This window comes from Leuresthes tenuis, unplaced genomic scaffold, assembly GCF_036924035.1.
Source record: "Leuresthes tenuis unplaced genomic scaffold, fLeuTen1.0.hap1 SCAF_8, whole genome shotgun sequence".
NCBI lineage: Eukaryota > Metazoa > Chordata > Actinopteri > Atheriniformes > Atherinopsidae > Leuresthes > Leuresthes tenuis.
In genome coordinates, this window is record NW_027325362.1 from 991,624 (window position 1) to 1,010,281 (window position 18,658).

At 46.6% G+C, this 18,658-nt stretch overlaps 1 protein-coding gene across 5 annotated transcripts in view; it reads right to left on the reverse strand.

Annotated features, from left to right (window-relative positions):
* usp54a (ubiquitin specific peptidase 54a) overlaps nt 1-18,658 on the reverse strand; it is a 61,112-nt gene that overhangs the window by 2,456 nt on the left and 39,998 nt on the right. For 2 of the 5 annotated variants that reach the window (XM_072390447.1, XM_072390446.1), the window contains 9 exons: nt 15,927-16,548; nt 15,139-15,257; nt 14,666-14,830; nt 13,435-13,554; nt 12,427-12,604; nt 9,818-10,656; nt 7,940-8,037; nt 7,667-7,780; nt 5,376-5,601 (listed from right to left, as the gene is read on the reverse strand). In XM_072390447.1, the coding sequence (XP_072246548.1) occupies nt 5,376-5,601; nt 7,667-7,780; nt 7,940-8,037; nt 9,818-10,656; nt 12,427-12,604; nt 13,435-13,554; nt 14,666-14,830; nt 15,139-15,257; nt 15,927-16,548 (2,481 nt within the window). The other 3 variants (XM_072390448.1, XM_072390449.1, XM_072390450.1) reach the window with 3 other exon arrangements.

Here is an 18,658-nt window from a genome sequence, read left to right on the forward strand (position 1 = left end):
ACCTGAGAGCTCAGAGCTCGTTATTAAAGAGAGAGCAGGCAGTAAATAACCCGAGAGCTCAGAGCTGTTATTAAAGAGAGAGCAGGCAGTAAATAACCTGAGAGCTCGTTATTAAAGAGAGAGCAGGCAGTAAATAACCCGAGAGCTCATTATTAAAGAGAGAGCAGGCAGTAAATAACCTGAGAGCTCGTTATTAAAGAGAGAGCAGGCAGTAAATAACCTGAGAGCTCGTTATTAAAGAGAGAGCAGGCAGTAAATAACCTGAGAGCTCAGAGCTCGTTATTAAAGAGAGAGCAGGCAGTAAATAACCTGAGAGCTCAGAGCTCGTTATTAAAGAGAGAGCAGGCAGTAAATAACCTGAGAGCTCAGAGCTCGTTATTAAAGAGAGAGCAGGCAGTAAATAACCCGAGAGCTCGTTATTAAAGAGAGAGCAGGCAGTAAATAACCTGAGAGCTCAGAGCTCGTTATTAAAGAGAGAGCAGGCAGTAAATAACCTGAGAGCTCGTTATTAAAGAGAGAGCAGGCAGTAAATAACCTGAGAGCTCGTTATTAAAGAGAGAGCAGGCAGTAAATAACCTGAGAGCTCAGAGCTCGTTATTAAAGAGAGAGCAGGCAGTAAATAACCTGAGAGCTCGTTATTAAAGAGAGAGCAGGCAGTAAATAACCTGAGAGCTCGTTATTAAAGAGAGAGCAGGCAGTAAATAACCTGAGAGCTCAGAGCTCGTTATTAAAGAGAGAGCAGGCAGTAAATAACCTGAGAGCTCGTTATTAAAGAGAGAGCAGGCAGTAAATAACCTGAGAGCTCGTTATTAAAGAGAGAGCAGGCAGTAAATAACCTGAGAGCTCGTTATTAAAGAGAGAGCAGGCAGCAAATAACCTGAGAGCTCGTTATTAAAGAGAGAGCAGGCAGTAAATAACCTGAGAGCTCGTTATTAAAGAGAGAGCAGGCAGTAAATAACCCGAGAGCTCAGAGCTCGTTATTAAAGAGAGAGCAGGCAGTAAATAACCTGAGAGCTCGTTATTAAAGAGAGAGCAGGCAGTAAATAACCTGAGAGCTCGTTATTAAAGAGAGAGCAGGCAGTAAATAACCCGAGAGCTCAGAGCTCGTTATTAAAGAGAGAGCAGGCAGTAAATAACCCGAGAGCTCGTTATTAAAGAGAGAGCAGGCAGTAAATAACCTGAGAGCTCGTTATTAAAGAGAGAGCAGGCAGTAAATAATCTGAGAGCTCGCTATTAAAGAGAGAGCAGGCAGTAAATAACCTGAGAGCTCAGAGCTCGTTATTAAAGAGAGAGCAGGCAGTAAATAACCTGAGAGCTCGTTATTAAAGAGAGAGCAGGCAGTAAATAACCTGAGAGCTCAGAGCTCGTTATTAAAGAGAGAGCAGGCAGTAAATAACCTGAGAGCTCAGAGCTCGTTATTAAAGAGAGAGCAGGCAGTAAATAACCTGAGAGCTCAGAGCTCGTTATTAAAGAGAGAGCAGGCAGTAAATAACCTGAGAGCTCAGAGCTCGTTATTAAAGAGAGAGCAGGCAGTAAATAACCTGAGAGCTCGTTATTAAAGAGAGAGCAGGCAGTAAATAACCTGAGAGCTCAGAGCTCGTTATTAAAGAGAGAGCAGGCAGTAAATAACCTGAGAGCTCGTTATTAAAGAGAGAGCAGGCAGTAAATAACCTGAGAGCTCGTTATTAAAGAGAGAGCAGGCAGTAAATAACCCGAGAGCTCAGAGCTCGTTATTAAAGAGAGAGCAGGCAGTAAATAACCCGAGAGCTCAGAGCTCGTTATTAAAGAGAGAGCAGGCAGTAAATAACCTGAGAGCTCGTTATTAAAGAGAGAGCAGGCAGTAAATAACCCTAGAGCTCGTTATTAAAGAGAGAGCAGGCAGTAAATAACCTGAGAGCTCAGAGCTCGTTATTAAAGAGAGAGCAGGCAGTAAATAACCCGAGAGCTCAGAGCTCGTTATTAAAGAGAGAGCAGGCAGTAAATAACCTGAGAGCTCAGAGCTCGTTATTAAAGAGAGAGCAGGCAGTAAATAACCTGAGAGCTCGTTATTAAAGAGAGAGCAGGCAGTAAATAACCTGAGAGCTCGTTATTAAAGAGAGAGCAGGCAGTAAATAACCTGAGAGCTCAGAGCTCGTTATTAAAGAGAGAGCAGGCAGTAAATAACCTGAGAGCTCAGAGCTCGTTATTAAAGAGAGAGCAGGCAGTAAATAACCTGAGAGCTCGTTATTAAAGAGAGAGCAGGCAGTAAATAACCTGAGAGCTCGTTATTAAAGAGAGAGCAGGCAGTAAATAACCTGAGAGCTCGTTATTAAAGAGAGAGCAGGCAGTAAATAACCTGAGAGCTCGTTATTAAAGAGAGAGCAGGCAGTAAATAACCTGAGAGCTCAGAGCTCGTTATTAAAGAGAGAGCAGGCAGTAAATAACCTGAGAGCCCAGAGCTCGTTATTAAAGAGAGAGCAGGCAGTAAATAACCTGAGAGCTCGTTATTAAAGAGAGAGCAGGCAGTAAATAACCTGAGAGCTCAGAGCTCGTTATTAAAGAGAGAGCAGGCAGTAAATAACCTGAGAGCTCGTTATTAAAGAGAGAGCAGGCAGTAAATAACCTGAGAGCTCGTTATTAAAGAGAGAGCAGGCAGTAAATAACCTGAGAGCTCGTTAGTAAAGAGAGAGCAGGCAGTAAATAACCTGAGAGCTCGTTATTAAAGAGAGAGCAGGCAGTAAATAACCTGAGAGCTCGTTAGTAAAGAGAGAGCAGGCAGTAAATAACCTGAGAGCTCGTTATTAAAGAGAGAGCAGGCAGTAAATAACCTGAGAGCTCAGAGCTCGTTATTAAAGAGAGAGCAGGCAGTAAATAACCTGAGAGCTCAGAGCTCGTTATTAAAGAGAGAGCAGGCAGTAAATAATCTGAGAGCTCGTTATTAAAGAGAGAGCAGGCAGTAAATAACCTGAGAGCTCGTTATTTAAGAGAGAGCAGGCAGTAAATAACCTGAGAGCTCGTTATTAAAGAGAGAGCAGGCAGTAAATAACCTGAGAGCTGAACTGATGGTGCATTAAAAAATGAAAGAACACCAATCAGGAGTCAGATTAAAACATGCTGAACTGAATTCATTGATCTCCACATCCTCCTACCACCTCTTTAATAGATCTGGTGCGTAGTGATGAAGATTAATCTTTTCCTTCCTTTTCTTTGCCAGCTCTTTTTAAATAAAACCTGTGTCTGAACAGCTCGTCTTCCAAAGACTCTGCTGTCAGTGTTTTGTTCCTTTTCTTCAACATTTTCCCGCCTGCTCCATAATTCATTATTTCATCTCTCTGTTAATATAAATGGAGTTATATTGGGAGGTAAATAAATCCTCCTGTCTGGATATTAAACATTAAACCTGGTGGAGCTGTATTAGCTCATTTATTATTCATCATCATTCATTATTATTGAGCCTCTGAGCCCCTGCTTTTAGCCGGTCGAGGTTACTTAATAAGGGAAATCGAGCCTTTTCAGCCAGTTAAATGTCTCTGTTTTACTTTTTAAGGAGGTCATTTTTTCTCTTTCTCTTGTTTGTGCTTCTTAGAAAAGACTTTAAAGGAGAATCTTTAGTAGAAGTTGGTCTTTTGTATGCAGTTTTCTTCTGATTTCCCAAATATAATAACAGACAGCTGAGTGAATCCCAGAGGATGCCTTCACTGTCAATTCGTTATGAAATCTCAGATCAGATCCTTCTCAGCCCACTGAGCTTAAACCACAGCGAGGTTTCCTCACTCAGCTCCGAACACAGAGAGGATTCTTCTTCTGATTCAGCTGTATGGGACGGATGCAGCTTTGGGTACGTTTGTAGACACCTGAAGAAGTCCTGGTTTGTTACATCATGTATCTTTCCAACCTGAAGTCGTATTCTGAATGAACAGCATCATATTTCCTGGGTTTAGATCTCAGCTGTGGTTGTTTTAAATGTGCTTTTATGCATAAATTTGATTTGATGTTGAAATAAAGCAAAAAAACATGAGCAGAAGAGTTCCAACTTCCCATTTCTGAGGTGCAGTGAATGCATCTGAGGTTAGGCTGAGATACAGATGGAGGAGGCTGGACTAAAGAAACCCAAATATTTGCTGGTTGGCCTGTAAAATTAGACGTTTATTCTCCTTCAGGGAAATACTTTATAATAAATCTTCCATCAGGAACCTTGGGCTAACTTTCCTCTCAGCTTTCACTTCGGATGCTCGTGTCAAATCTCTGCTTCTCCTGTTTTTATCTCTTCAGAAATATTTCACAGTTCAGTCCCTTTGAGTCCCGCTCTGAGCTGGAAACTCTTCTTCCTGCATTTATTCCACCAGCTCTGGATTATTGGATTCTGTTCACTTAATAATAATCAGCTTCAGAGTCCACTTTAAGATCCTGGTTTGGACTTTTAGAGCTCTGCATGGACACACCAGAGAACCTGGAGGAGGACTGAGTGGGAACCACCTTTCATGTGGGTGACCTGGGTACAAATCCCCTGTAAAAAGGTATTACCTCCAGTGAGGGGGTCCTGAGGCAAGACCCTCTTACCCTACCTGTGTAAGTCGCTTTGGATTAAAGTGTCGGCTAAATGCATAAACATAACTTTTCCATCCATACGTCCCCAGAAGGTCCCCGAGGTCACGTGATCAAAGGCCCGAGGTCGCGTGATCATGGGCCCGAGGTCCCGTGATCATGGGCACTATGTCGCGTGATCAAAGGCCAGAGGTGGCGTGATCAGGGGCACGAGGTTGCGTGATAAAGGGCCCGAAGTTGCGTGATCAAGGGCCCGAGGTCGCGTGATCAGGGGCCCGAGGTCGCGTGATCAGGGGCCCGAGGTCCCGTGATCATGGGCACTATGTCGCGTGATCAAAGGCCAGAGGTGGCGTGATCAAGGGCCCGAGGTTGCGTGATAAAGGGCCCGAAGTTGCGTGATCAAGGGCCCGAGGTCGCGTGATCAGGGGCCCGAGGTCGCGTGATCAGGGGCCCGAAGTTGCGTGATCAAGGGCCCGAGGTCGCGTGATCAGGGGCCCGAGGCCCCGTGATCAGGGCCTGTTTTCTAAAGCAGCTAAAAACTCATCTTTTCAAACTTCGGTTTCTATGTTTCAGCTTTTCGTTCGAAGCTCTTTGTGATGTTTATCCTGCTCTAATCAAACCGCTCTCAGGCTCATCGAACTGAATCTGCTCCAACATGGAATAAATAAAGAATAAATACTTTTGGACCTCCTCAGAGTCCAGACTTCCTGCTGAACTCGACCAGGCTGGGACCATAAAACCATTTCTGATGTGAAACCAAAGTAAAAATGATGTGAGGCTAATGAAGGACCTCCGACACCCTGAAGGAGCAGAGTGGAGGTGAGGGTGGAGGTGAAGGGCCAGCAGGTTACCTGAGTGTCCCCAGGAGGCGGGCCCAGAGCCCGGGGGCCGTGATGTCTGCATGTGGGGGTGCTGTGGAGCTGAGGGGCCGTGGTGTCGGGGTTGGAGGGAGGAGTGATCTGCTGTGAAGGAGGACGGGAGGTGCAGGGAGGAGGTGCTGGGGCGACGGAGGAGAAGGGAGGAGGAGGAGGAGTGGAAGTCTGAGTGTCTGAGGGGGGGCCGGGACACAGGGGGGTCCTTCAGGATGGAGATAAAGTGAGTGGAAAGATGACAAAGAATGAAGAGTAAAAGAAGAGGAGGATGAAGAGGAGTAAAAACCGTTAACATGATGAAGGGCAAACTGAAAACAAGCAACAAAAATCACAAAAAATGTGGTGAAACATGCTGGTTGTGTTTCTGACTGAATGAGCCCAGTTTAAAGCTTCCTGAAGTCAAACGGTTAAACATCAGCTCAGCTGTCTGTTGGGATCAGCAGCGAGCTAACGGCAGGAGTCTGATCAATGATTAATGTGGCGGCCTGAGGCGGCGCCTGAGGGCTGAACACAAGATGGCTGCTGCCTCAGGACGCTTTAATGGAGACATTTTCACCTCACTCACAGCTGAAAACTGATGTCAGTTTATTCCAAACTCAACTCAGCTTTTATTCAACTCGTTTTTAGCAATTTGACCATTTTCTGAGGTCTTATTGAGATGATATGAAACAAAGATTTATATCAGATTTAACTGGAGTTGTTGCTTAGTCGTTAGTTTCTGTCCGCTGGCTGAGGAGTTCAGGTGTGTTTATGGACGTTACGCTGCCATGCTGCTGTGGAGAGTTCAGACCTAATGAAGCTGTAAGTTAGCAGTTAGCTGTAAGTTAACAGTTAGCTGTAAGTTGGCAGTTAGCTGTAAGTTAGCAGTTAGCTGTAAGTTGGCAGTTAGCTGTAAATTAGCAGTTAGCTGTAAGTTAACAGTTAGCTGTAAGTTGGCAGTTAGCTGTAAGTTAACAGTTAGCTGTAAGTTAGCAGTTAGCTGTAAGTTGGCAGTTAGCTGTAAATTAGCAGTTAGCTGTAAGTTAACAGTTAGCTGTAAGTTGGCAGTTAGCTGTAAGTTAACAGTTAGCTGTAAGTTGGCAGTTAGCTGTAAGTTAACAGTTAGCTGTAAGTTAGCAGTTAGCTGTAAGTTAACAGTTAGCTGTAAGTTAGCAGTTAGCTGTAAGTTGGCAGTTAGCTGTAAATTAGCAGTTAGCTGTAAGTTAACAGTTAGCTGTAAGTTGGCAGTTAGCTGTAAGCTAGCAGTTAGCTGGAAGTTGGCAGTTAGCTGTAAGTTGGCAGTTAGCTGTAAATTAGCAGTTAGCTGTAAGTTAACAGTTAGCTGTAAGTTGGCAGTTAGCTGTAAGCTAGCAGTTAGCTGTAAGTTGGCAGTTAGCTGTAAGTTGGCAGTTAGCTGTAAGTTAGCAGTTAGCTGTAAGTTGGCAGTTAGCTGTAAGTTAGCAGTTAGCTGTATGTTAGCAGTTAGGTGTAAGTTAGTAGTTAGCTGTAAGTTAGCAGCAGATGCTAGCAAACAATGCTTTCTCACCAACAGTAATGGACCAAGCCGGAGATGTGCACAGCGTAACTCGTAGTAATGCATGTGAACCGTTAATTACTGCGTTTAAACATTTTGGATATATTAACCTCATTAAACAGTTGTACCTGGAGACCTCCATCTTTATCAGAAACATGCCGATAATGTAACGTTAACACAGCGAGAGTGAGGAGAGGACCGGTGTTGTGTTGGAAACACACCTTAAACACAGCTGCAGGTTGTCTGAGTTACAGAACGGAACCGTTCAGCTAGAAAGCTTCAGCTAACAAAGTAATGTGGGAACAATAATGTTCATCTTTCAGAAAGGAACAGCAATAACTTATCTTCATTAGCTTAGCTGTTAGCGTTAGCTTCAGTTAACAAAGTAATGTGGGAACAATAATGTTCATCTTTCAGAAAGGAGCAGCAGTAACTCCTTAGAAGTTGGTGTACGTCATCTTCATTAGCTAAGCTGTTAGCGTTAGCTGCTGCTAAAGGAAGAAATAAATCAGAGGTTGTGTTCAAACAAAGGGAACTAGATGAATCCCAGGGTTGTGTTACACCTGCTGGTGACTTCAGACGCCCTGATATCTGCTCCCAGGAGCAGGAAGAAGGAGTTTTACACAAAATGGAGGCTTCAAATGCAGCTTTAGTTTCTGGAGCTTCACTGAGTTCAGTTTGGACCAAAGTTTCATCAGAAAAGGTGAATGTGCTCCAACTCTTTTAGGAGTTTTTAAACCTTTCTTGAAGCACTTACGCAGCTGTGTGACGGGTTGGGCGGTCGCGACCCGATGCCGGTTGCACTCAGACTGCGAGCGAGGCGGCGCAGGTTTTCGGCGCTGTAGCTCTCGTCCTCAGCAGACGGCGGCGGCTGCAGAGAAAGAGCGAGCAAAACTTTATTTAAAGACGTTTTGTTTCCCCCTGAAAGGTTTGAGCAGATCAAGACGTTTCCACACGTTTGTGAGGACCTCAGAAATCACACGATAACGATGAGCTACTGTACAGCTCAGCTGTTTCCTGTCAGCCATACCTTCTGCACAGGTGTGACCGGAGCTCTGTAGGCGAATCTCTCGATCTCTGCAGTCGGCGTTTTGGACCGTCCGGGTCCTGAAGGCATCCTCCTCACACCTGCACCCACAGTGTTGACATCATTCACTCTTAAAGCAGATAAAAAACAGCTCAACAACGTGATAAATAAGCTGTGAAATGGAGTCAGTCAAAGTAGGTGTTCCACAGGGTTCTGTGTTAGGCCCCATGTCACATTTAAAGAGGCAAAGAAGGATCTGCACCCAGCTGGACTGAAGAAGTACAGCAGGACTCCAGATGTTCCTAAAACTCACATCAATGTCTCACCGAAAGCAGTAGTAGTAGTATCATTGCCACCTTCTGTGTGGGAGACCTGGGTTCAAACCCCCTGCATGAAAGGTGTTACCTAAAGTAGGGGTCCTTAGGCAAGACCCCCTCACCTTTCATGCCTACCTGTAAGTGGCTTTGGATAAAAGCGTCTGCTAAATGCATAAACATAAACATACATAAACAACATGTGTGTGAATGAACGTGTTATTTTACGTGTATAAGTAATCAGATTACAGTAACTTCCTGTTTACTGTAGTCAGATTACTTTTACTAAAGTAATCAGATTACTGTAGTAAGATTACTTTCACTAAAGTAATCAGATTACTGTAGTAAGATTACTTTTACTAAAGTAATCAGATTACTGTAGTAAGATTACTTTTACTAAAGTAATCAGATTACTGTAGTGAGATTACTTTCACTAAAGTACTCAGATTACTGTAGTGAGATTACTTTCACTAAAGTAATCAGATTACTGTAATCTGATTACTTTTACTTCAGGAATATGATTACTGTAATCAGATTACTTTTACTCGAGTAATCAGATTACTTAGATTACTATAATCTTATTGCTGTAATAAAAGTAATCAGATTACAGTAATTGGATTACTGAGATTTCAGTACTCAGATTACTGGTAGTGCATACTCACTTTTTGCGCCGCTGCACGTGTATATAAACATGAACATGTGTGATTGTATGTACGTATAAACGTGTGATTATATGTTTGTATGAACATTTGTTAACATGTCTGTATGAACGTGTGGGGCTGGATAGTGTCGTGGTGTGATTGCCACCTTCAGTGTGTGAGACCTGGGTTCAAACCCCCTGCATGAAAGGTATTACCTACAGTAGGGGTAAATAAATAATAAACATATAACATATTTAAAGCCGATAATCTGAACTTTTCCCCCAAACAGACAGAATCATTGTAAGTGTTTCAGGGACTGAAGTTGGAACATCGTGGAAACAAGTACACTAAGTACGGAGGACTGAAAGTGCCAAAATCTGAAATAAATACAAAAATCTCTAAATTAATGAGTTTAAATGATGATAAATGTGACTAAAAATAAACAAAAATTACATAAAGCAAAATTAATTTAATTTAATGTGAAATGCAAATATTTTTTACATTTCATTTTGATTTCACAAAACAATTTTAATTAACTTTATTTTATTTATAAATAATTTTTTTTACATTCAGTGTAAAAAGGAAAAAAGGGAAATAACACATTAGTAAAAACATCTAAATTATAAAAATTAAACTAAATGCAGGAATTGAAACAAAAGAAAATATATAATTTGGAGTTGAAAATAAACAAAGAAAGAAATTAAATATATTCTAGTTAAAAAATAAACAAAATTGTGATTAAGTGCATTTTAAAATCAAAGCAGAAAAAAATATTTATTTTACATTCTACATTAAATTAATTATCTATTTATTATCATATAAACTTGTGTTTTTGGCTATTTATAAGTTTGTGTATTTATCTCAGATTTTGGCAGTTTCGGAGCTCCATACAGAGTGGGAGGAGCCTCTGAACCTGCTGTTCTCACCTGGTTTACTGGCAGCTGGCTGCGGACTGACTCCACGGTTGCCCCGGTGCATGCTGGGAGCAAGCAGGCTGGCCTGGTACAGCGTTTCCAGCTCCGAGAGCTCCTCCCCCGGCACCGCTCCCCCTGCCGCTGCATTCTGGGAGCCGTAGTATCTGTTGACGTTTTCTGCCCAGCGCTCCACCGGCAGGGTCGCTCTGTAGTCTCGGCTGGGCGGCGCAGGGGGCGTCTGACCGGGTCGGCTCGCCAGGGGGGCGTTGGAGGGGGAGTCTAGGGGTGCGTAAAAGGGTGACCCGAGAGGTGGGGAATCCACATCAGGTTGGTCCGGGTTTAAGCAGGACCAGTTCCTGATTGGGTAGGTGGAAGGGGGAGGGGCTAATGGTGTGGCGGGGCTATGCGCAGGGGGCGTGGCCTGAGGATGTCTAGTGTAAAATGGCTCCTGTTCGACCATCAGGTGACATGGCGATGGGGTTCGGGAACGCGGCCTGGCTGGGATGGAGACAGGCGATGTTCTGGCCCACTGGACAGAGAGATCCACCTCCTCAGGTAGAGGGGGAGGAGCCAAATCTCCCGGGGAAGCGTCCACACACAGAGCAGGGAGGGACATGGAGTTACAAAGGGGTTTCCCGACTCGAGAGCAGGGGCCGCCGTTCCTGCTGTCCTCCCCAAGAGAAGCTGTAGAGGCTGCAGCGCAGGGGGCGGGGTCAGACACCAAGCTTGCTTTGGGAGGGAGGGGCTTAACAATGCAGGAGGTGGGAGGCGGGGCCTGTTGATCCAGACCGTCAGCTGATTGGTCGTCCTGAATGTGTGTCAGAAGTACTCTGAGCGGGAGAGGCTTTTCACTGCAGAGAGACGGAGACGGAGAGCTTCAAACACCGAGGTCGAAACATCGAACACAATGTGGCCGTCACGGCGCCATTCAGGGTCGTTTTGCTCCACGGGGTTCGACCCGCCATCAGACCTTCACATTTATTAAAGGAACATCGATGTTCCCACAGGCTGCAGATTAAAAACAATCAGAGATGAAGTGAAACTGGACCCAGAGTTTAAGGAGGGAGTGAATTAATCACCTAACAGGGTGATGACATCACTGCGGGAATCACTGGATTATGAACACATTTCCACGTTTTTCTTTTCTTTTTTGAACCTTTTCTGTGTTCAAACTTATGATCTTTTTCACGTTTTTCTGTCATTCTATCCGCATAAAAACAACAGAAAATCAGTAAAATGTTTTTCAGTCAGAGGTCGACCCGTTGAAAGCCCCGCCCTCTTTGACCAATCACTCTCTGAGGGAAATTCTCACCCTCTGAATCTTCAAAGACTTGAATCAAAACATCTTCTCTTGTTTGATCCATTTTCTCTAAATTTCACCCGGGTATCTTCCATATAAACACTTCCTGTTAGCTGCGTGAGCTAACGGCCAAACACTTCCTGTTAGCTGCATGAGCTAACTGCCAAACACTTCCTGTTAGCTGCATGAGCTAACGGACCAAACACTTCCTGTTAGCTGCATGAGCTAACAACATCACTGATAGCTGCATGAGCTAACAGTCAAACACTCCCTGTTAGCTGCAAAAGCTAACGACATCACTGTTAGCTGCATGAGCAAATGACCAAAAACTTCCTGTTAGCTGCATGAGCTAAAGACCAAACACTTCCTGTTAGCTGCATGAGCTAAAGACCAAACACTTCCTGTTAGCTGCATGAGCTAATGGCCAAACACATCGTGTTAGCTGCAAAAGCTAACGACATCACTGTTAGCTGCATGAGCTAACGACCAAACACTTCCTGTTAGCTGCGTGAGCTAACGACCAAACACTTCCTGTTAGCTGCGTGAGCTAATGGCCAAACACTTCGTGTTAGCTGCAAAAGCTAATGGCGGCACTGTTAGCTGCATGAGCTAACGACTTCACTGTTAGCTGCATGAGCTAATGACCAAACACTTCCCGTTAGCTGCGTGAGCTAATGGCCAAAACCTTCCTGTTAGCTGCATGAGCTAATGGCCAAACACTTCGTGTTAGCTGCAAAAGCTAATGGCGGCACTGTTAGCTGCATGAGCTAACGACTTCACTGTTAGCTGCATGAGCTAATGACCAAACACTTCCCGTTAGCTGCGTGAGCTAATGGCCAAACGCTTCCTGTTAGCTGCATGAGCTAACGGACCAAACACTTCCTGTTAGCTCCGTGAGCTAATGGCCAAACGCTTCCCGTTAGCTGCGTGAGCTAATGGCCAAACGCTTCCTGTTAGCTGCATGAGCTAACGGACCAAACACTTCCTGTTAGCTGCGTGAGCTAACGACTTCACTGTTAGCTGCATGAGCTAATGACCAAACACTTCCCGTTAGCTGCGTGAGCTAATGGCCAAACGCTTCCTGTTAGCTGCATGAGCTAACGGACCAAACACTTCCTGTTAGCTGCGTGAGCTAACGGCTCTGACACAGCGTTTTGTGTCATTCATCAGTTTACTGGAACATTTTGAACATTTTGAACAAACCCTCTCCTCTCACTCAGATATAAAGTGTATTTCATTCATGTTCACTCAGCATCATCCGATAAAAGCTGCGCCCGAAGCTCCCTGACTTGTGATTGGCTGAGCAGACTGCAGGTGGTACCTGGGCTGTTCCTGCAGCTGCTGCTCCTCCTGCTGCTCTGGTTGCTGTCTGCCTGCCTCTGAGTCCCGCTGCTGCTGCAGTTGCATGCGTTGCTGCAGGCTGCGGGCTCTCCTCATGCAGCGCTGCTGTCGGCTGTGACTACTAGCTCCGCCCTCAGCCGCCACCGACCGCAGTTTGGCTGCAGCGGGGAGGGGGGGGGGGGGTCCCGTGTCAACACAAAAAAACAACAGAAAGGAAAAGGAAAGAATGAACGACACAAATGAAAAGAAAGATGCAGAAAAATAACTTGTTATGATGATTTGATGCAAACAGGAAATCAAACTTCATCACAGGATGACATGAAGCGGGCAGGTGTGGCGCCGTGTGGGACAAATGGTCAAATTATAATCTGAAATAATGTTAAATCAACACAATTCAAACAAAAAACTAACTGAAACCAAGTTAAAGCTGCTGCTTCTGGTCCTTTTTATCAGGATAAACCGCGACCACGGAGACACGGAGTCACATGATCAGGATGTTCTGAGCCTTCTCATGTGGGTTAAAACTGTTAAACTAGTTAAACTAGTTAAACTGAATGGAAACGATTGAAAATGAAGTGAAACAACATGAATAGAAATTCAGTTCCAGACGTATTTTGGGGTTTATCGGGTGAAGCTAGCGCTACGATTTAAAACCAAACGCCATTAAACTCTGAGCTGAAGCAAGCGGCAGATCTGCGAAACTTTTACGAAGATTAACAAAAAGTTTTCCTCAGCAGGTCGGGGGTTCGTGGCCCGAGTTTCGCCTTAAAGGCACAAAAGAAGCGTCTCACTGAGGGGCCTCAGCCCCGCATCAACGTGTGGTTCCACAAATCAAGCCGGCGTCGTGGTTAAAGAGGCGAGTTCCACGACGATGGCCCGATGTGTGACAGGAGGGGGATGAGATGTGAACGTCTCTTTGTTAAGCAGGAGCAGAGGGGGCGGGGCCAGGAGCAGATGGGGCGGGGCCAGGGGAGTGGGAGGAGCTTACAGACTGCTTCGTTGACGGCCGACAGTGCAGCGGCGACTTCGCCGGCCTGCTCCAGACGCACCGACTGATCCAGCAGGAGCTCCGCCTCCGACACACACCTGTCGAAGCTGTCGCCTTTACCTGCAGGTACACACACACACACACACACACACACACACACACACACACACACACACACACACACACACACACACACACACACACACACACTCAGTGTTAAACTCGACAGCAGCTGCGTTTCTGCATGTTCATTCTTTCTTTTGTGATGGAGTTTGAGCCTTTTCAGCAGTTCAATGAAAAACATTCCTGCTGTTCAACACATCTGCTGACAACACACACACACACACAGAGAGACACACACACACACACACACACACACACAGAGACACACACACACACACACACACACACACAGAGACACACACACACACACACACACACAGACTGACTGAGAGACATGCAAGTGAAGAATTTTCCATTAAATTAAATTAAATTCTTCAGATCCTGACTGTGGTCCAAATCTGATTCGGCCACATTAACCCAATAATTATAATAATAATAATTACTATAATAATAAATATAATAATTATAATAATTATTATTAATAATATAATAATTACTATAATAATAATAAATATAATAAATATAATAATAATAATAAATATAATAATTATTATTATAATAATAATAAATATAATAATCATAATAATAATTATCATAATAATAATTAATATAATAATCATAATGAATATGATAATAATAGTCTGCATGTTCTCCCTGTATTCCTGGCTTCTCTCCAGCTTCCACCATCCAAAAACATGCTGTCAGGTTAACTGGTGACTCTAAATTGTCCGTAGGAGTGAGCTGTTGTGGTTGTTTGTCTCGTTTGTCTCTGTGTGGCCCTGATGGACTGGTGACCCGTCCAGGGTGTCCTTTCGCCCAATGACTGCTGGGATAGGCTCCAGCCCGACCCGCTACCCGACCACGGATTGATGGTATAGAAAAAGGATGGATGATGATAATAATAATAAGTCAGTAATTTTCAGTTCAGATTTGAGCTTCAGTATCGGGCTTCTGCCTTCTGTAAAGCTGCTGGGGCCCCAGGGAGGTTCTGGTTCCGTTTGTTTGAGTGTTGAACCCGTCTTTACCTCTCAGAGCCTCTCCAAGCCGCTCTTTTTACACCAGTTCTGTTGCTGATCAACCCGAGTCGTTCCACCACCTGTGTTCGTACCTTGGATCTGCAGCTGGTCCAGGTCCAGGTACTTGCTGGGTCTCGGGTTGAAGCCGAGCGCCGCCTCGCGCTCCTTCTCCTGCCGCCGCTGCTGCTCCTCCTCTCTCGCCCTCTTCAGCACCTCCTCCTGCAGCTCGTCCAGCTCGCTGCGGCCTGCGGGGGGCGCTGCAACCACGGCCCAAACAACGCGTCGTTAGATACCGATTACATAACTTAGACCAACTAAACGCAGGCAGAAAACAGACCGGATCAGACCTCATTTCAGACAGAAACTGCTGCTTTTAGCTCTCAGTCTGAGTTCAACACTTCAGAGACGCTTTGGGAACACTTTGCCGCTCTGAAGCTTATAAAAAGAATTTATTTTTTAGCCTTTAAAAGGCTTCAGCATCGGATAAAAAGATGAAATCTGCTCCTGATCTGAGGACAGAAAAGCGAGAGGAAACTCTTCTTCTGCATCTTTTCACACATCGTACCGAGGCTCCCCCTGCTGGAGGAGCTCAGATCCTGCAGCAGAGACCCGCTGCTCTTCGACCTCAGGTTCCTCCACGCCGGCCCCGAGGAGGAGGACGAAGGCTTCCTCGCCATGGACTCCCTGAGGAGAAGAGGCACAGAGAGTCGGCTCAACAAACCTCAGCTAATTAATCAGATCCAGCAGGTTTCCTTCATCAGAGCAGGATTTAATGCAGAGAGAGACGGTGGCAGCTGGCCGTGAAAACGGAGGTAAATAAGGTGCTTCAGAGCTGCAGCTGCCATTACTATCAGGGGGCGGGGCTAAAAACGCTGTCGAAACTCTGAAAAAACCCAGATAAATAAGTCTGGACGGAGCGAATCGATTGTTTTTAACAGCTTTCATCATTTCTCTGATGTTTTATCTGTTTATCAGAGCTTCTGATGCGCCCCCTGGTGGATTCCTCCGGTAACTACACAGGAAGTATGTGAGCAGGTACAGGAGAACGGAGACGGTTGATATTCATCAGAGCTTCCTGTAAAGCCGATCTGATGCGCCCCCTGGTGGATTCCCCCGGTAACTACACAGGAAGTATGTGAGCAGGTACAGGAGAACGGAGACGGTTGCTAACGTGAACTCGTCCTAACAAACATGCTGTCATCTCATGCTTCTCCTGAAGGGGGCAGCGTTGCTCCAACACCGAAGCCCAGACTCGGGGACTTTAACTCCCTGTAACTTTAACGTTTTTCAGGTTTTACTGATGAAGCCGTGGGACTCGGTCATGTGACCAACAGAGCACCTGAGAGGCCTCACCTGTCTCCCAGGTTCAGGTCCAGGCTGACCGGGCTGCTGCTGTTCCTCTCGCTGCTCTCGTAGCCGCTCTCCATCCTCTGGATCAGCCGGGGAGGCGGCAGGTCTGAGCTGCCGTTTCCTCTGAAGCTGCTGGCGGTGGAGGGCAGCGTCCAGGCGGAGCCGGGCCCCACGGACGCCGCCCGCTCCTGGGCTGCTGCTGGAGCTCCACAGTCGTCAGGTAGGGGGCCTCCGAGGGGGCTGTAGCCCGCCTGCCTGCGGCGCTCGCGGGTGAAGATGGTGTCGATGTTGAGCGCCTCCCGCCGCGGCCTCCAGGCCGGTCGGTACCGCCCCGGCGCGGCTCCTCCCGAGGAGCTGCACTTGGACTCGCTGCTGGTGCTGTCGGCCTCCCAGTCCTGCGGTTTGTCGGGGGGGCACAGAGCAACGCTGGCGTCAGGGTGGAGGTGGGAGGAGGTGACCTCGGAGGGGAGGGCGGCGGCGGGCAGGGAGGAGGAGGAAGAGGAGGACAGGGGTCGGATGATGTTGCTCATGGTCTCCTTGAAGTCTCGGAGGCGGCTGGTTGAAGATGAGGAGGATGAAGGTTTGGGGGGGTGACGGGGAACCTGCTGCTCCTTTAACGTCTCTCCTGGGAGGAGAAGGACAAAGAAGTGAAGAAGGAGAGGAGGAGGAGAAAGGATGGAGAGGAGGATGGAGGAGAAAGGATGGAGGAGAAAGGATGGAGGAGAAAGGATGGAGAGGAGGATGGAGGAGAAAGGATGGAGGAGAAAGGATGGAGGAGAAAGGATGGAGGACAAAGGATGGAGAGGAGGATGGAGGAGAAAGGATGGAGAGGAGGATGGAGGAGAAAGGGTGGAGGAGAAAGGATGGAGGAGAAAGGATGGAGGAGAAAGGATGGATAGGAGGATGGAGGAGAAAGGGTGGAGGAGAAAGGATGGAGGAGAAAGGATGGAGGACAAAGGATGGAGAGGAGGATGGAGGAGAAAGGATGGAGAGGAGGATGGATGGAGGAGAAAGGATGGAGAGGAGGATGGAGGACAAAGGATGGAGAGGAGGATGGAGGAGAAAGGATGGAGGAGAAAGGATGGAGGAGAAAGGATGGAGAGGAGGATGGAGGAGAAAGGATGGAGAGGAGGATGGAGGAGAAAGGGTGGAGGAGAAAGGATGGAGGAGAAAGGATGGAGGACAAAGGATGGAGAGGAGGATGGAGGAGAAAGGATGGAGAGGAGGATGGAGAGGAGGATGGAGGAGAAAGGATGGAGAGGAGGATGGAGGAGAAAGGATGGAGGAGAAAGGATGGAGGAGAAAGGATGGAGAGGAGGATGGAGGAGAAAGGATGGAGAGGAGGATGGAGGAGAAAGGATGGAGAGGAGGATGGAGGAGAAAGGATGGAGGAGAAAGGATGGAGGAGAAAGGATGGAGGACAAAGGATGGAGAGGAGGATGGAGGAGAAAGGATGGAGAGGAGGATGGAGAGGAGGATGGATGAGAAAGGATGTAGAGGAGGATGGAGGAGAAAGGATGGAGAGGAGGATGGAGGAGAAAGGATGGAGAGGAGGATGGAGGAGAAAGGATTGAGGAGAAAGGATGGAGAGGAGGATGGAGGAGAAAGGGTGGAGGAGAAAGGATGGAGAGGAGGATGGAGGAGAAAGGGTGGAGGAGAAAGGATGGAGGAGAAAGGATGGAGGAGAAAGGATGGATAGGAGGATGGAGGAGAAAGGGTGGAGGAGAAAGGATGGAGGAGAAAGGATGGAGGACAAAGGATGGAGAGGAGGATGGAGGAGAAAGGATGGAGAGGAGGATGGAGAGGAGGATGGAGGAGAAAGGATGGAGGAGAAAGGATGGAGAGGAGGATGGAGGAGAAAGGATGGAGAGGAGGATGGAGGAGAAAGGATGGAGGAGAAAGGATGGAGAGGAGGATGGAGGAGAAAGGATGGAGGAGAAAGGATGGAGGAGAAAGGATGGAGGACAAAGGATGGAGAGGAGGATGGAGGAGAAAGGATGGAGAGGAGGATGGATGAGAAAGGATGGAGAGGAGGATGGAGGAGAAAGGATGGAGAGGAGGATGGAGGAGAAAGGATTGAGGAGAAAGGATGGAGAGGAGGATGGAGGAGAAAGGATGGAGGAGAAAGGATGGAGGAGAAAGGATGGAGAGGAGGATGGAGGAGAAAGGATGGAGGACAAAGGATGGAGGACAAAGGATGGAGGAGAAAGGATGGAGAGGAGGATGGAGGAGAAAGGATGGAGGAGAAAGGATGGAGGAGAAAGGATGGAGAGGAGGATGGAGGAGAAAGGATGGAGGAGAAAGGATGGAGGACAAAGGATGGAGAGGAGGATGGAGAGGAGGATGGAGGAGAAAGGATGGAGAGGAGGATGGAGGAGAAAGGGTGGAGGAGAAAGGATGGAGGAGAAAGGATGGAGGAGAAAGGATGGATAGGAGGATGGAGGAGAAAGGGTGGAGGAGAAAGGATGGAGGACAAAGGATGGAGAGGAGGATGGAGGAGAAAGGATGGAGAGGAGGATGGAGGAGAAAGGATGGAGAGGAGGATGGATGGAGGAGAAAGGATGGAGAGGAGGATGGAGGACAAAGGATGGAGAGGAGGATGGAGGAGAAAGGATGGAGGAGAAAGGATGGAGGAGAAAGGATGGAGAGGAGGATGGAGGAGAAAGGATGGAGAGGAGGATGGAGGAGAAAGGGTGGAGGAGAAAGGATGGAGGAGAAAGGATGGAGGACAAAGG